The sequence below is a fragment of the Notechis scutatus genome, chromosome 1, assembly GCF_049901735.1.
Source record: "Notechis scutatus isolate UNSWTSFEM ecotype Mainland chromosome 1, rNotScu1.2, whole genome shotgun sequence".
NCBI classification, from domain to species: Eukaryota; Metazoa; Chordata; class Lepidosauria; order Squamata; family Elapidae; genus Notechis; species Notechis scutatus.
In genome coordinates this window covers 220,634,316-220,647,465 of record NC_142009.1, presented here as the reverse complement: position 1 = coordinate 220,647,465, position 13,150 = coordinate 220,634,316, and the positions used below count along the sequence as shown (strand labels likewise).

General features: G+C 37.9%; 1 protein-coding gene across 2 annotated transcripts in view; it reads right to left on the bottom strand.

The window, feature by feature from the left end:
* Positions 1-13,150, bottom strand: part of CNTNAP5 (contactin associated protein family member 5) — a 432,771-nt gene that overhangs the window by 267,729 nt on the left and 151,892 nt on the right. For both annotated transcript variants that reach the window (XM_087950302.1, XM_087950301.1), the window contains exon 4: positions 1,311-1,458. In XM_087950302.1, coding sequence (XP_087806428.1) covers positions 1,311-1,458 — 148 coding nt within the window. The remainder of the gene's footprint in view (positions 1-1,310; positions 1,459-13,150) is intronic.

Below are 13,150 nucleotides of genomic sequence, written 5' to 3'. Positions count from 1 at the left end.
CTACTGAAAACAAATTGTGGCAGATTTTGTAAATACAGGTAGTCCTCAACTTACAACAGTTCATTTAGTGACCATTTGAATTTACGATGGCACTGAAAAAAGCAACTTATGACCATTTTTCATATTAATAACCACTGCAGTGTCCTCATGGACATGTGATCAAAATTCAGATACTTGGCAACTGACTCATATTTATGACCATTGTGGTGTTCTGAGATCATGTGATCACCTTTTGCAACTTTCTGACAAGCAAAGTCAGTGAGGAAGTCAGATTCCTTTAATAACCATGTTACTAATTTAACAACTGGAGTGTTTCACTTAACAACTAGCAAGGAAAGTCATAAAATGGTTCGAAATTCACACAACAAATATTTCACTTAACAGTGGAAATGTTGGGCTCAATTGTAATCATAAGTAAAGGACTACCTGTATTAGTTTGATATAACTTTTTTATCTGTAGTGAAAGAAAGTAATCTTTAAAAATATTTACTAGTAAAAAAGCTATTGGTGACATTCTAGGTGATAGCAGGATGGGCTGCTGCCGGTTCGTATCGGTTCAGGCAAACCAGATACTAATTTTATAACTGGTTCACCAAACCAGTAGTTCTGGCAACTAGCTGGCCCCTCCCATCCTGCTCCTCCCCTCCCAGGTATCTCCATGCGGTTTGTTTTGTATCCCAGGTAACTGCAGGATCTGCGAGGAGGTTTGGTGAGGGCAAAAAACAGGTCTCCAGAGGCTCTGGAAGTCCAGAAATGAGCCCATGTCTGGCCTTCAGAGAGCCCCCAAAGCCCAGGGAGGAGGGAAAGGAGCCTCCTGGAGGCTCAAGGAAAGCCTCTGGAGCCCAGGGAGGGTGACAAATGGGCTTCCCGGAAGTTCCAGAAGGAGCCTCTGGAGCCCAGGGAGGCTGTTTTTGACCTCTTGGAGGCTTGAGAAAAGCCTCTGAAGCCAGGGGTGCCCACCATGGCCAAGCCCACCCAGCAATCAGGCAGAAAACTGGTTACTAAATTTTTTGAAGTCCACCCCTGGGTAACAGTAGTTTTGGTAAACACATATAGGAAAAAGTGAAAATTGGCCAGAAAAATGCTGGAGGGAAAGTATATACAGACAACACAGTGAAGGTAGGGATTGACTAAAACTTGCTACTGAAGCTAAAATCAGTGGTGGAACCAACTGGTCAGCTTGTGATATGCTCTGTAAACTTGTGCAGTAGTATCTTCCTGACAAGTTGAATGTACAAAATTGTTTCTGAACCTTCAGCAGAAAGATGATGATGCTTCTGGTATATGCTAGGATACATTTCAATACTTACTGTACGAGCATCCAAAAGCTTCAACCCGCAGACCAATATTTCCATTCGGGTTCCATGTCACAGGCACGAAGCGTACAAAGCGAGCTTTAACAGAGTGAAGGAATTTGTGCTGGACCACACTGTCAGCATTGACATTGCCTTGGAAAACCTGCAAAGAAGAAGGAGAAGGCTGGATATAACGTAGCATTTTGGAGGGATTTTTAGCAAATAAACTCCATATGGTCATTCATTTCATCCCAACAGATTCAGTTCATGCTAAAATAGTAGCCTATGGTCCTGTAATGCAGGATGCAATTATAGCTTCTCTGATAGGTAACTGTCCAGCCTCTACTTACATGCCTTTAGGATTCAGCCTCTTCCAAGACAGTTTGTTCCAACTATCAAACAACTCATAATGCAAGGAAATTTCTTTTTATGCTTAGCTGCGATTTGCTTCCCTGCCACTTATATTCCTCAGGGTTAGGCTTGCTCTCTAAAGCAAGAGAATGATTTGAAAATCACTATCGTTATCTGTTCTTAAGCTTTTATTTACCAAGCTAACAAACTTCAGCTTCTTCAGCGCTTGCTTCTAGGACATGGTTTTGAAACTCCAATTTCTCAATGTGTTCTTTTTTCTTTTTCAAAAAAGTTTTTTTATTTTATTTTATACATACAATAATTCCATTCCATTTCAACTGTTTGTCGACTAGGTACATATTTCATGTGCTTACAATTATAATGGATATTTTTCTTACCAATATATCAATAATCACATTTTCTTATATATCTTATCTACTATATCTGATTTTTTAACATTCTTATCTTATTGCTTTATATATTCATCTAATTCAGTTTAATTTGTTTTATTTTCTAACCATTGATAAAATAAATCCCATACCATATAATATTCCATTTTGTCTTTTTCTTTAATTACCAATGTTAGTCTGTTCATTTCTGCACATTCAAATATTTTCTCAATTACTTTTCCCTCTATCAATATCTTATCGCTTTTCTAATTCTGAGCAAATACAATTCTAGCTGCTGTTAATACATGCATGACTAAATATGGTTTTTCTTTACTGTAACCTTCAGGTACCATTCCTAATAAAAATATTTCAGGTTTCAAGTCAATGTGTTTCTTGAGAAAGACATAGACATAAGTATAGACATGCTGATTTATGTATTTATGGAATCCAACATTAACATGTAGATCAATGCCAAATAATTGCTTTTTCTCAGTCAGGATACTATATTTTTGCAACTATAGCCCCAAAATATAATAAATACCAATATTAGTATCTATATTTTTAAACACCAGTACTATTACTGGTATTACTAGTAGTCTGTGATGACCAAAGGTGGCAAGAAAATCTGTCATGCTACTGTTGGAATCTGATTCTGTGGGGGAGGTCGAGCAGCTGACAGGGAGTAGGGGTGTGGCTTTGGTGACTGTGGAAGAAATTGGGGAAGGGCACAGTCCAGCTGGGCAAAGTAGGGGAGAGGTAGAGCAAGGTAGAGGGAATTCAGAGGAAGATCCAGGCCCACCCCCTCTTCATCCTAGGGCATACAGGGAGGAACAGAGAAGGGATCAACATGAGTTGCATGGCTTACGGGGGAGGAAAGGGCCCCGATTCCATTCATTAGCTGCAGATGGGAACAGTGTTTTACAAGGCAAGCTATGCACAGCAAAGATGCTGGAAGCAAACTGTGAATTATCTTTGTTGAGGCTTATCTGGGTTCCTGGCAATTTCCCAACTGTGTGTGTTTTGTTGGCTTTGAAGTCTGCAATTCCTTGTCATGCCATGTCCAGTTAATTGCTGCAGCATGGTTTGTGTAGATTTTTATTTACATTTTATATGTTCTTCGTTTTCAGACTGAATTTCCTCCACTTAAATACTGTTCTTGGGAGAGTTTTTTCTCCAGCCAAAGGTAACTGGACATTGGGGGCAAAGTTGGAGGTATTAAAGGGACTTTTCTTACTTATGTGACTGCGTTGCCTTTGTGCCACGCCCCAGGTCATCACAAAATCTCTAATGCCTAGATACAATCAGAGATCCTTATAAAATTGCTGCTAAAATGTGGCTTTTAATGTTACAGAAGGAGAAAACATTACATGCAGGGGTATTGATCATACTAATTGAATTTAAATTCAATATGGAATTTGCTTTTGTACTACCCACTTATATTTCCTAGACATTCCTACTTGGATTATACACCCCAGGCCAGATAAAAAGGGCAACTATAAACCTTGACCAGAAAACATTGTGTGCTGTGGCTCTAATATCCTCTCTTAGAATTCTACTAATTTCCTCTCAACAAATGTATTCTTTTGCCTTGCCAAGACCATCACTTCCATCTGCTTTATTAAAAATAATAATAATAATGAAATTGTTTATTGGTATGAAATGATAAGGGACATGGTGACTCAGTGGCTAAGATGCTGAGCTTGTTGATCAGAAAGGTCAGCAGTTCGGCGGTTCAAATCCCTAGCACTGCGTAATGGAATGAGATCCCAGCTTCTGCCAACCTAGCAGTTCGAAAGCATGTAAAAATGCAAGTAGAAAAATAGGGACACTTTGGTGGGAAGGTAACAGCGCTCCGTGTGCCTTCGGCTTTTAGTCATGTTGGTCACATGACCAAGGAGATGTCTTCGGACAGCACTGGCTCTTCGGCTTTGTAATGGAGATGAGCACCGCCCCCTAGAGCCGGAAACGACTAGTATGTATGTGCGAGGGGAACCTTTACCTTTATCTTATGAAACGATAGCCTGATGAAATACTTGAGCTCTTCAGTTGTCTCTTTAAAACAGAGCATAAACACAAGAATGTGTTGACCCAAATAAAACATACCAGGCTATTATTATTATTTGCAACTTTACTTTTCAGTTTAGAACTTAATGTCAACCATTAAGAGGGGCCATATTGCTGTTATGCTTCCCTACACCCCAAAATCAAGAATTTCTCTTTCCTTTGTGGGTTTTTTTTGTTTTTTTTTGTGAGCTGCTGTTATTTACATCACCTGGGAACTAGAGTGGAAAGAAGGTAAATGGGGACAAAGATTAATATTTTAAGCATCAACCTCTTGCTTAAAGCTGTAAAAAGCAAACAGAAAAGATGTAAGTTGGCAGAGACACTGAGGAATGGGGAGAAGCAAAAGTCTCCTTTAGAAAAGACAGTCAGTTCCACAAGGCATAATAAATTAAATGGCTCAGGCTGATGTGCAACTTTCAATCTCACTTGATGCAAGAAGCCTCAGGACAGTTAGCCCCAGCATATTTAGAGATCTATGTTAGTTAGCTACCACAGTGGCTGTGGCGATTATCCTCTTTCCCACTTTATTAGGTAGGTAATGGGGTAAGGTTTCAATTGTACATAGAATGAAGTCATGTTGGCATACACTTGAGGGATGAGATTAGAGAACTGGGGATTAATTACTTTCCAACTGATTTTTTTTAAAGAAGTAAATGAGGGATTCTTATCTGCCGAAGAAATAAATAAAAGATGTTTGTGAGTTGTATTGCAGAATTTTTCAATTTGCAGTATTTTATTCCCAAAGTAAAAAGGATCAAATGTGAGCCTCTGCCCAACACTGCCTACTCTATACCTGTTACATACAATGCCAAACTGAATTATAATGCCAACTGCACTCTTGAAAACATTTTAAGAGGATTTGATGCATATGCCACATTTATGACTTTGGTGAAAACAAACTTATCATGATGCCTCCTTGAAAAAAAATGACTGTGAGAATTCAGTTCATCAAACTTTGTTGAAGCTAAACTGCTAAAGTTTGTTACATTATGTTTTGAGCAGATCTAAAAAAATTAAGATCTTAAGGATGAACATACTGTATATCACATTATGTAACATAACATAATATAACAACATAACATAACATGTACCCTTTTGCATATATGTATTATTGATGATATGTGAGTCATCACCATAAAAAAATGGTGTGTATATATGTGTGTGTGTGCATGCAAAATACAGGTGTAGAAGGGGGGGGAAAGGGTAAACAAATTAAACATAGAATTATTCCACCTGCTTTCTTTTCTTTTCCCTCTTGGTTTAGAAAACTAAATCTTCTGGAATGGAATGCCTTTTTGACAAGAATGTTCTGTGACATTTTGAATTTATTATTATACCACCAGGAGAAAATATTTGTCAAGTTAACCAGTCTATGCTGACTGGAAAGATGAGAAGACTCTCACCTCTTATACAAATTTTGTGAAAATACTATACAAAAGTAATGCCAAGTTGGAAGCAACCAATCAAAGTGATCACTGAGGAAAAGCTAAATCCAATATGTTATTTCTGGAACTTGCTTTTATTTATTTTTGGGAAAATGAGCAAGATATATTCAAATTTGGTGTGGGTTGAGTGGGCTTTATTTTTTTTTAACCTAGCCTAAGGAAGTGGCTACTCTTCACATATGAACAGAGAAGGTGACCTAGTCTACTGGAGGAAAATAGTAAACGATAAGATACTGCCTTCCACATGACTGCATTTTAATCACAAGATTCATTCAAACAGAAATACACCTATCAAAAGTAGCTAAACTGCCTACCTTCTCTGTTTAATATTTCGGATAAAATATGGAAAAAATGTAACTAGATACTTTCCTATAGCAATATTTTAGAAGTACCACTGTATAGGTTAGACTGGGACCAAGAGAAACCAAGCTTTAATTCCCTATTCAAGCATGGAAGTATGATAGCTTTTACTTAGTCCAACCTATTTCACAAGGTTGTTATTGCCTGTGGGGGAAAAATTAGGAGAGATCTCTATATGTCTTACCCTGAGCTCCTAGAAGATGTTAGCCGGTTTTCCAGATGTTTGCAGACCCGGAATACAAATCCACAAACCAACAAACAGTGATGTATGTAGTCATTTATTTGTACACATAACTCACATCCCATCCAGTGCTAACGGTTTGAAATCTGAACTAGGTTAGCGCTGGAAGCATTTGCCTTCTAACACACTTATAGAGTCACCCCACCCTCCTAATCGCAGATACCTCCTACTCACCACCCTATCCTAAACCCCTGTGTAACAAACGTTTCCTAATATGGCTAATCCAGCTTCATTCCTATATTCCCCCACCCCACAGTCTATAACGCTCTGTACCCTACCTGCCACCGACCCATGAGAGCCCTGTCATATTAAACTTATTCCCCCCTCAACAAAGTATCCAGTGACATCACTGGGGAATTCCCTGTGTAGCCCCAATTCCCAGGTAGCATTGCAAAGCAGCTTTTGGGAGCCCTCATTCAGCCATTAACTCCACGCTGATCAGGTCCAGTGTCACTTGCTGGAGTGATCCAGGTTTGAACTAGAATGCTGATGGGCAACTGCATTTGGAGTCCGACAGAAGAAAGTAGGGTCATAATTTTATTAAATAAATAAAATATATTAACCAAACTGCAATGCTGTAATGACTGGTTCCTTATTTGAGACATTTCCTTGAAACTGGATTGCACTACACCACAGTGGTTGAACTTGAATTAAAACACAGCCCTCCAGCTGATGACTCAACAGATGATTGCAAAAAGAACTGTTTTGCATTCCTCTCAAAAGCTCTGGCTTCCTGAAGAACATATGGATTGATTTCTTGTATTCACCTTGCCTCCTGAGAGTTCTTCAGACACCAGGAAGCCAGCTTGAGCCTCAAACAAAACAAAATAAATCCAAGCTCTTCAATCCTCCTTTTCCCAATTGTAAACAATTAAGGTCAAGAATTAATAATCTATGGGGATTACTTGGAAAAATTCCATTTTGGTGGTGGCTGCTGGATTGATGGCAAACTCCCCCTCTCCATCCCCCATAATCCATTCTCTGTTCTTTACTTGTCCTTTTTTTTTGGGGGGAATCATATAATAATTTTGTTGTTGTTGTTTTTTAATCATTGCTTATTTTATTAGTCTATTATCTTCTGTTCACACTCTTTTCATTTTTTCCCTTTTTATTGTTGTAAGCGGCCAAGAATAGCCTTACGGCAAGATAAGTGGCAATTTTTTTTAACAAATACTGGTAAATAATAAACAAAGAAAGAATTGGTTGTACTGTCCAGTGCTAACTTGCATTAATTTTTCTACCTTGAGTTGAAAATTAGCAGGATAAATACATTCCTGTCTATTTTTACCTTCAATACTCTCATTGCTTAAAAATATTTCTTAATATCAGATACCCTGAGCATTTTAGGAGTTGACCCATCACCTTTGGAAGACAGTAAGCCTCAATGATCTGTCCCTACTTATTAGCTGAAGAAGCAATTATGAGAGGACAAAAATTCATGTTGTGCATATCACTGCTTGCTCCCAATGACTGCAGATATCAAGCACCCTGGTGAATACCTGAAGTTGTCCTGAAGTCAGATGGGTTAGGTAGAAGTTTTTTTCAAGCAACAAGGGATCCCAATTGGTCCAGCATTTCTACTTTCAGATCTGTATGCACAAAGAGTCCTTCAATGAGCATGCCCATTGTAGGTAGTGAGGACAGCATGTTGGGTAGGATTCCATTACTGATCTAGGGTAATTGTCTAATTTGACAAAATAACTTCTGCACAATAACTGCAGATACTTCTGGTAACAGCTGTCTATCCATCTTTTCACAGTTTGTTGCTTACACCTAAAAAAGAAAAGTGGGTAGTATTGGGGAGGAATTTGATATTCCATCCATGTTTGTCTCTGCTTCCTTCAGTCCTAACAGACTTCTACCCACAATATGCCATCTGCCAAATATGTATTTAATTTTCATAGGGAGAAGAGCTTCTCCTTTTTGCCTCAACAAGTAGTTTCAATCTATCCAGGTTCAAATAATGTCTACTGTTGAACTGTTAAATCTCATAAAGTCAATATCTGGATGGTAGTCCGAATATTTCTAAATAAAAAAGTATTCATTGGAATTAAAACCCATTGAACTTGATGAAACTGTTCTAAGTGGGTTTTTTTAAATACAGTCTGACAATTTATCACTTCTTTTCCTCTTTGAACTGAGAGGAGCAAAATCCATTGCTAGACATAGCACATTTACAAAATAAAAATAAAAAATAAACTAAAAACCTTCCTCTCTAAAAACCTTCATCTCTCTACCTCTGTCTCTCTAGTTCAGGAGTTGAAACCCATGTAGGTTAAAGTTGCCAATGTTGAAAAGCACTCTCTAAACTATTCTACAATTGTAGTCTAATTCTATAGCTCTTAAAACACAAATGTTTAAATGTTAGGATTTTTCAACCGCTACAGGTATTTACATTTCCCCCACTACATTACAGATGAAAAAAAATATATTTGACAACAAATTATCCTTCCTTTTGTATTGGTTCGTAAACTGAATGCCTGGAGGATTATGTCCATAATTAGATCAATTATTTCAAATGGCAAGAAACAGTTATACAGTATATGCTATGTGAAAATCTTGAAAAATACAGGGAGAAGAGAAATGGAATCCTTCATAACCTGAGCTCCTTCTCTGTGGATTAAAATACCATTGTTTTCAAAGTCTTTGTTTCATTGGCTTACTTGTAGGAATTATCTAATGGTTTTGCTGCTATTATATTGCTCTTAGAAACAGTAAAAAAAAAAAAAATCTCAACCGAGTTTCTTGTTCAATATTCAAGCTATCTAAATCATGACAGAAGTATCAAATTACTAGAGTATTTAAAAAAACCTGATTTTAAGTGGCTTGGTAGTGTTACATTGTTCTCAAAGCAGTTGGTGGCTTTAAGTCAATTCTGTGGCTGCTTTGAACAGTGAGTATAATTTTCTCAGTATAACTTCATGTAACATTAGGACAGAATGGTTATATTGAGCTGGCATAAAAATACACGTGAGCATCAACGTTATCAGTGTTAGCAAGGACGTTATAAAATCTATGTACAAAAATAGTAGCAGGGAAACCCACATATGCACCTACACAATTCTAACTTTAGCCATATGTTATTTTCTGTTAAATGTTCCTTGGTCTTGTTATCAAGCTTTATTTTCAAGTTACATAGCTACATAGAAAATATTAGTGTTTAGGTAATCTGGGAATTTTCATTAGCTTTCATTAGCAAACCAGTTACAGGTAATCCCTGATTTACAACAATTCATTTAGTGACCATTCAAAGTTACAATGGCACTGAAGAAAATGGCTTTTGATTGTTTTTCACACTTATGACCCATGTTGCATCCCCATGATCAACATGATCTGATGTCAGAGGTGGTATTCAGAAGGTTCTGACCAGTTCTAGAGAACTGGTAGTGGAAATTTTGAGTAGTTTGGAGAACCAGTAGCAGAAATTTTGAGTAGTTCAGAATACCACCTCTGACTGGCCCTGCCCCCATATATTCTCTGCCTCCCGAGTCCCAGCTGATCGGCTGGGTCTTCTTTTGTTGCCTTGCACAGGAGAATGGAGCTGGAAAGCAGGTTAGTGGGGTGGGAATGGACATTTTGCTTCCCCTGCCATGCCCACTGTTCCGTACTAGCAGGCTTGAAGGCCTGCGTTCCTATTGGTCCAGAAAAGCCGGGCCATGATTGGTTGCTATTGGGACACTCTGATTGGCTCATATAGAGCTTGACACGATTGGCTAACACCAAACGCGGCAAGCTCAAAAACCTGTCATTGGCTGCCTAGCCGCAGCCAGCTCTATAAAAAGAGCAGTCGCAGTTAGGGATTTGTCTCAGTATCTGGTTGCTTAATAAAGAGCTGTTGTTCACTACCACGAGTCTCGTCTCTCCTTGGGACCCACCGCCCAGACATAACACCCACCAAGCCACACCACGCCCACCAAGTCACGCCCACAGAACTGGTAGTAAAACATTTATCCCACCATGGCCTGATGTGATCAAAATTCAAAATTCAGGTGCTTGGCAACTGACCCATATTTATGACAGTTGCAGTGTTCCATTTTGTGACCTTCTGAAAAGCAAAGTCAATAGGGAAGCCAGATTCACTTAACAATCTTATTACTAACTAATGATTCACTTAACAATTGTGGCAAGAAAGGTCATAAAAGTGGGGCAAAACTCGCTTAAATGGTCATTAAAATGGGGTAAAACTCACATAACCAATGTCTCACTTAACAACAGAAATGTTGGGCTGAATTGTGGTTGTACATTGAAGACTATCTTTGGTTTCATTAAGGAAATTGTTTCATGTTCAGTACAGGTACTCCTTGACTCACAACCATAACTGAGCCCAAAATTTTCTTTACTAAGCAAGACAATTGTTAAATGACTTTTGCCCCATTTTACAACCTTTCTTGCCACGGTTGTTAAGTGAACCTGGCTTACCCATTGACTTTGTCAGAAGGTTGCAAAAGGTGATCAGATCAGCCCAAGACATTGCAACTCTCATAAATACATGCCAGTTGCCAAGCGTCCTAATTCTGAGCACATGACCATGGGGATGCTACCATGGTTGCAAGTGTAAAAAAACAGTTATAAGTCACTCTTTTCAGTGCCGTTGTAACTTCAAACTTTAATTCTATTCTTTAAAAAAGGGTCATGAATGAATGGTTGTAAGTCAAGCACTATCTGTAGTGACTACATGTATTATGTTCAGAAGTTGTATGATAGAATTGCAATGAATGACTTTTATGTGATTTAACAATGTAGGGAATAATGTCAGAAAATAGAATTCAGAATTTTTGTATATTTATAAACACTGATCATTTTTAATCAGCTAGCACAATATTTTTTTGTTCTTGCCGGTTTGGACTAATACGGTGACACGGAGAAAAAACATTATTTTTATTACATGCCACAGAGGTCTCAAAATTCAGATTTTTAAAAATTTTGCTTCATTTTGCTTACATATAAATATTTGACATTTTCTCATGTAAGAGGATAACTGAACTTTTGTTTAGAATTGCAGGTTTTGGGGTGATTTTTTGTGTGCCTTCAATTAGTGTTGACTCTTGGTGACTGCTAGTTTGACTGTCCCTCCAGCTTTCTCAGTAACATTTTCAGAGGTGGTTTGCCAAGGCCTCCTTTCTAGGGCTATCAGAGAGTGATTGGCACAAGGTCACACAGCTGGGTTCATGGTTAAAGTGTGACGAGAACTCACAGTTTCCCAGTTTCTTGCCTGATGCTTTAACCATCACATCAAAATGCCTCTCAACAAAATAATATTGCAAGGAAGGTTCATTTTGATTCCCTCCCTTCCCCCATGTTCTTAAAACATCTATCAAAATCTATCATTGTTTAATGATACAGAAGATTAGGACTTGTGCACTCTTGCTGAGAATTATGCAGTGAATGAGATAATTTATGAGATAATTTAATTTTCTTACATTTATTAGGAAAATTTACTAGGTAAGACTTTATGGATATCTATTAATAATAGGGAAATGGAACAATGATAATCTATCAGATCAAGTTCCATAAAGAATGTATTAATATTGTACTAAATGATATAACTCGTATAAAATCCCACCTTAAGTACACAGAGTATAATATTTAAAACTAAATTACCCCACTATTTAAGATAGCTGAACATGTTATTCTCTAGGTTGCTGTCTCCTATCATTATTTATTCATTCAAGTTTATTCATTCAACTTCATTGCTTCTTTGAGTTTTATTTATACAGCAAGAATCAAAATCCAATTCTATGAGATGCACCTTTTTGCACTGATTGATACACATGATTTACAAAAACTGAAATCAAATACAAGGTTTCAGAAAATCAATAATTCCACCTTTCACACATTTACACACACACACACACACACACACTATATATATATATATATATATATATATATATATATATATATATATATATATATATATATATATATATATATATAGTGTTCGGCTTGGTTGGGTATTTTCCCACGTCATTGTAGTTCTTTTAAAGTTGTAGCAACGTTTCGGCAGAATCTCATCTGCCATCATCAGGCTTCTGTATTGTGTCCGTCTGTGGGTCAGACTTTTACAGTGGTTTCAGATTTAAATTTGGGGCAGCCTATTGCTGTGCCAGAATGGTTTTTTCTTCATCCTGATTGGTTGGGAGTCTTGGTCTGTGTTTATTGGTCTCGGAGTTTGCTGTGTTCTGCTTGATGGGTGTCTCTGATATCTTCTGTCTGTTTTTGGCTCTTTTTGTATCTTGATTGGCTGGCAGCATCCTATGCACAAGCAAGCCACCCAAAAGCAACTTACAGAAAATGAAATTAAAGCACTACAAACCCTGAAAAGAGATAGCAGCATAATCATCCTCCCAGCAGACAAAGGAAATGCCACTGTAGTAATGGACAGAAAAGACTACGAAACAAAATTGACAGACATACTCCAAGACTCCACATACAAACCCATAAACACAGACCCAACCACATATCTGGAAAAATTAACCAAGAAGAAAATTATAACCAGCCACATAAGCAAAGAGATCCAACACACGATTATACCCAGAGAGAAATCTTCCAGATGCCCCAAACTATACGGCCTCCCAAAAATACACAAAGAAGGCATACCTCTCAGACCCATAGTCAGCTCCAGAGGAGCACCACTACAAAACCTAGCCAAATACCTAGCAAAGCAGCTACAGCCCCATGCTGAAACAGCAGCTTCACATGTACAAAACTCATACCACTTCTTGGAAATGATCAAAGATCTACACGTGGAGCAAGAAGATCTGCTTGTAAGTTTTGACGTGGTTTCCCTATTCACTCAAGTCCCGATAAAAGAGACCCTTGAAATCATCAAAAATAAATACCAACCAGCCAAACACCTCATGGAACTAACAGAACACTGCTTAACCAACACATATTTCATATACAAAGGACAAAGATACAAACAAATAGAAGGAGCCCCATGGGATCACCACTGTCAACCGTCATTGCAAACCTGTTCATGGAAGAATTCGAATCCAGAGCCCT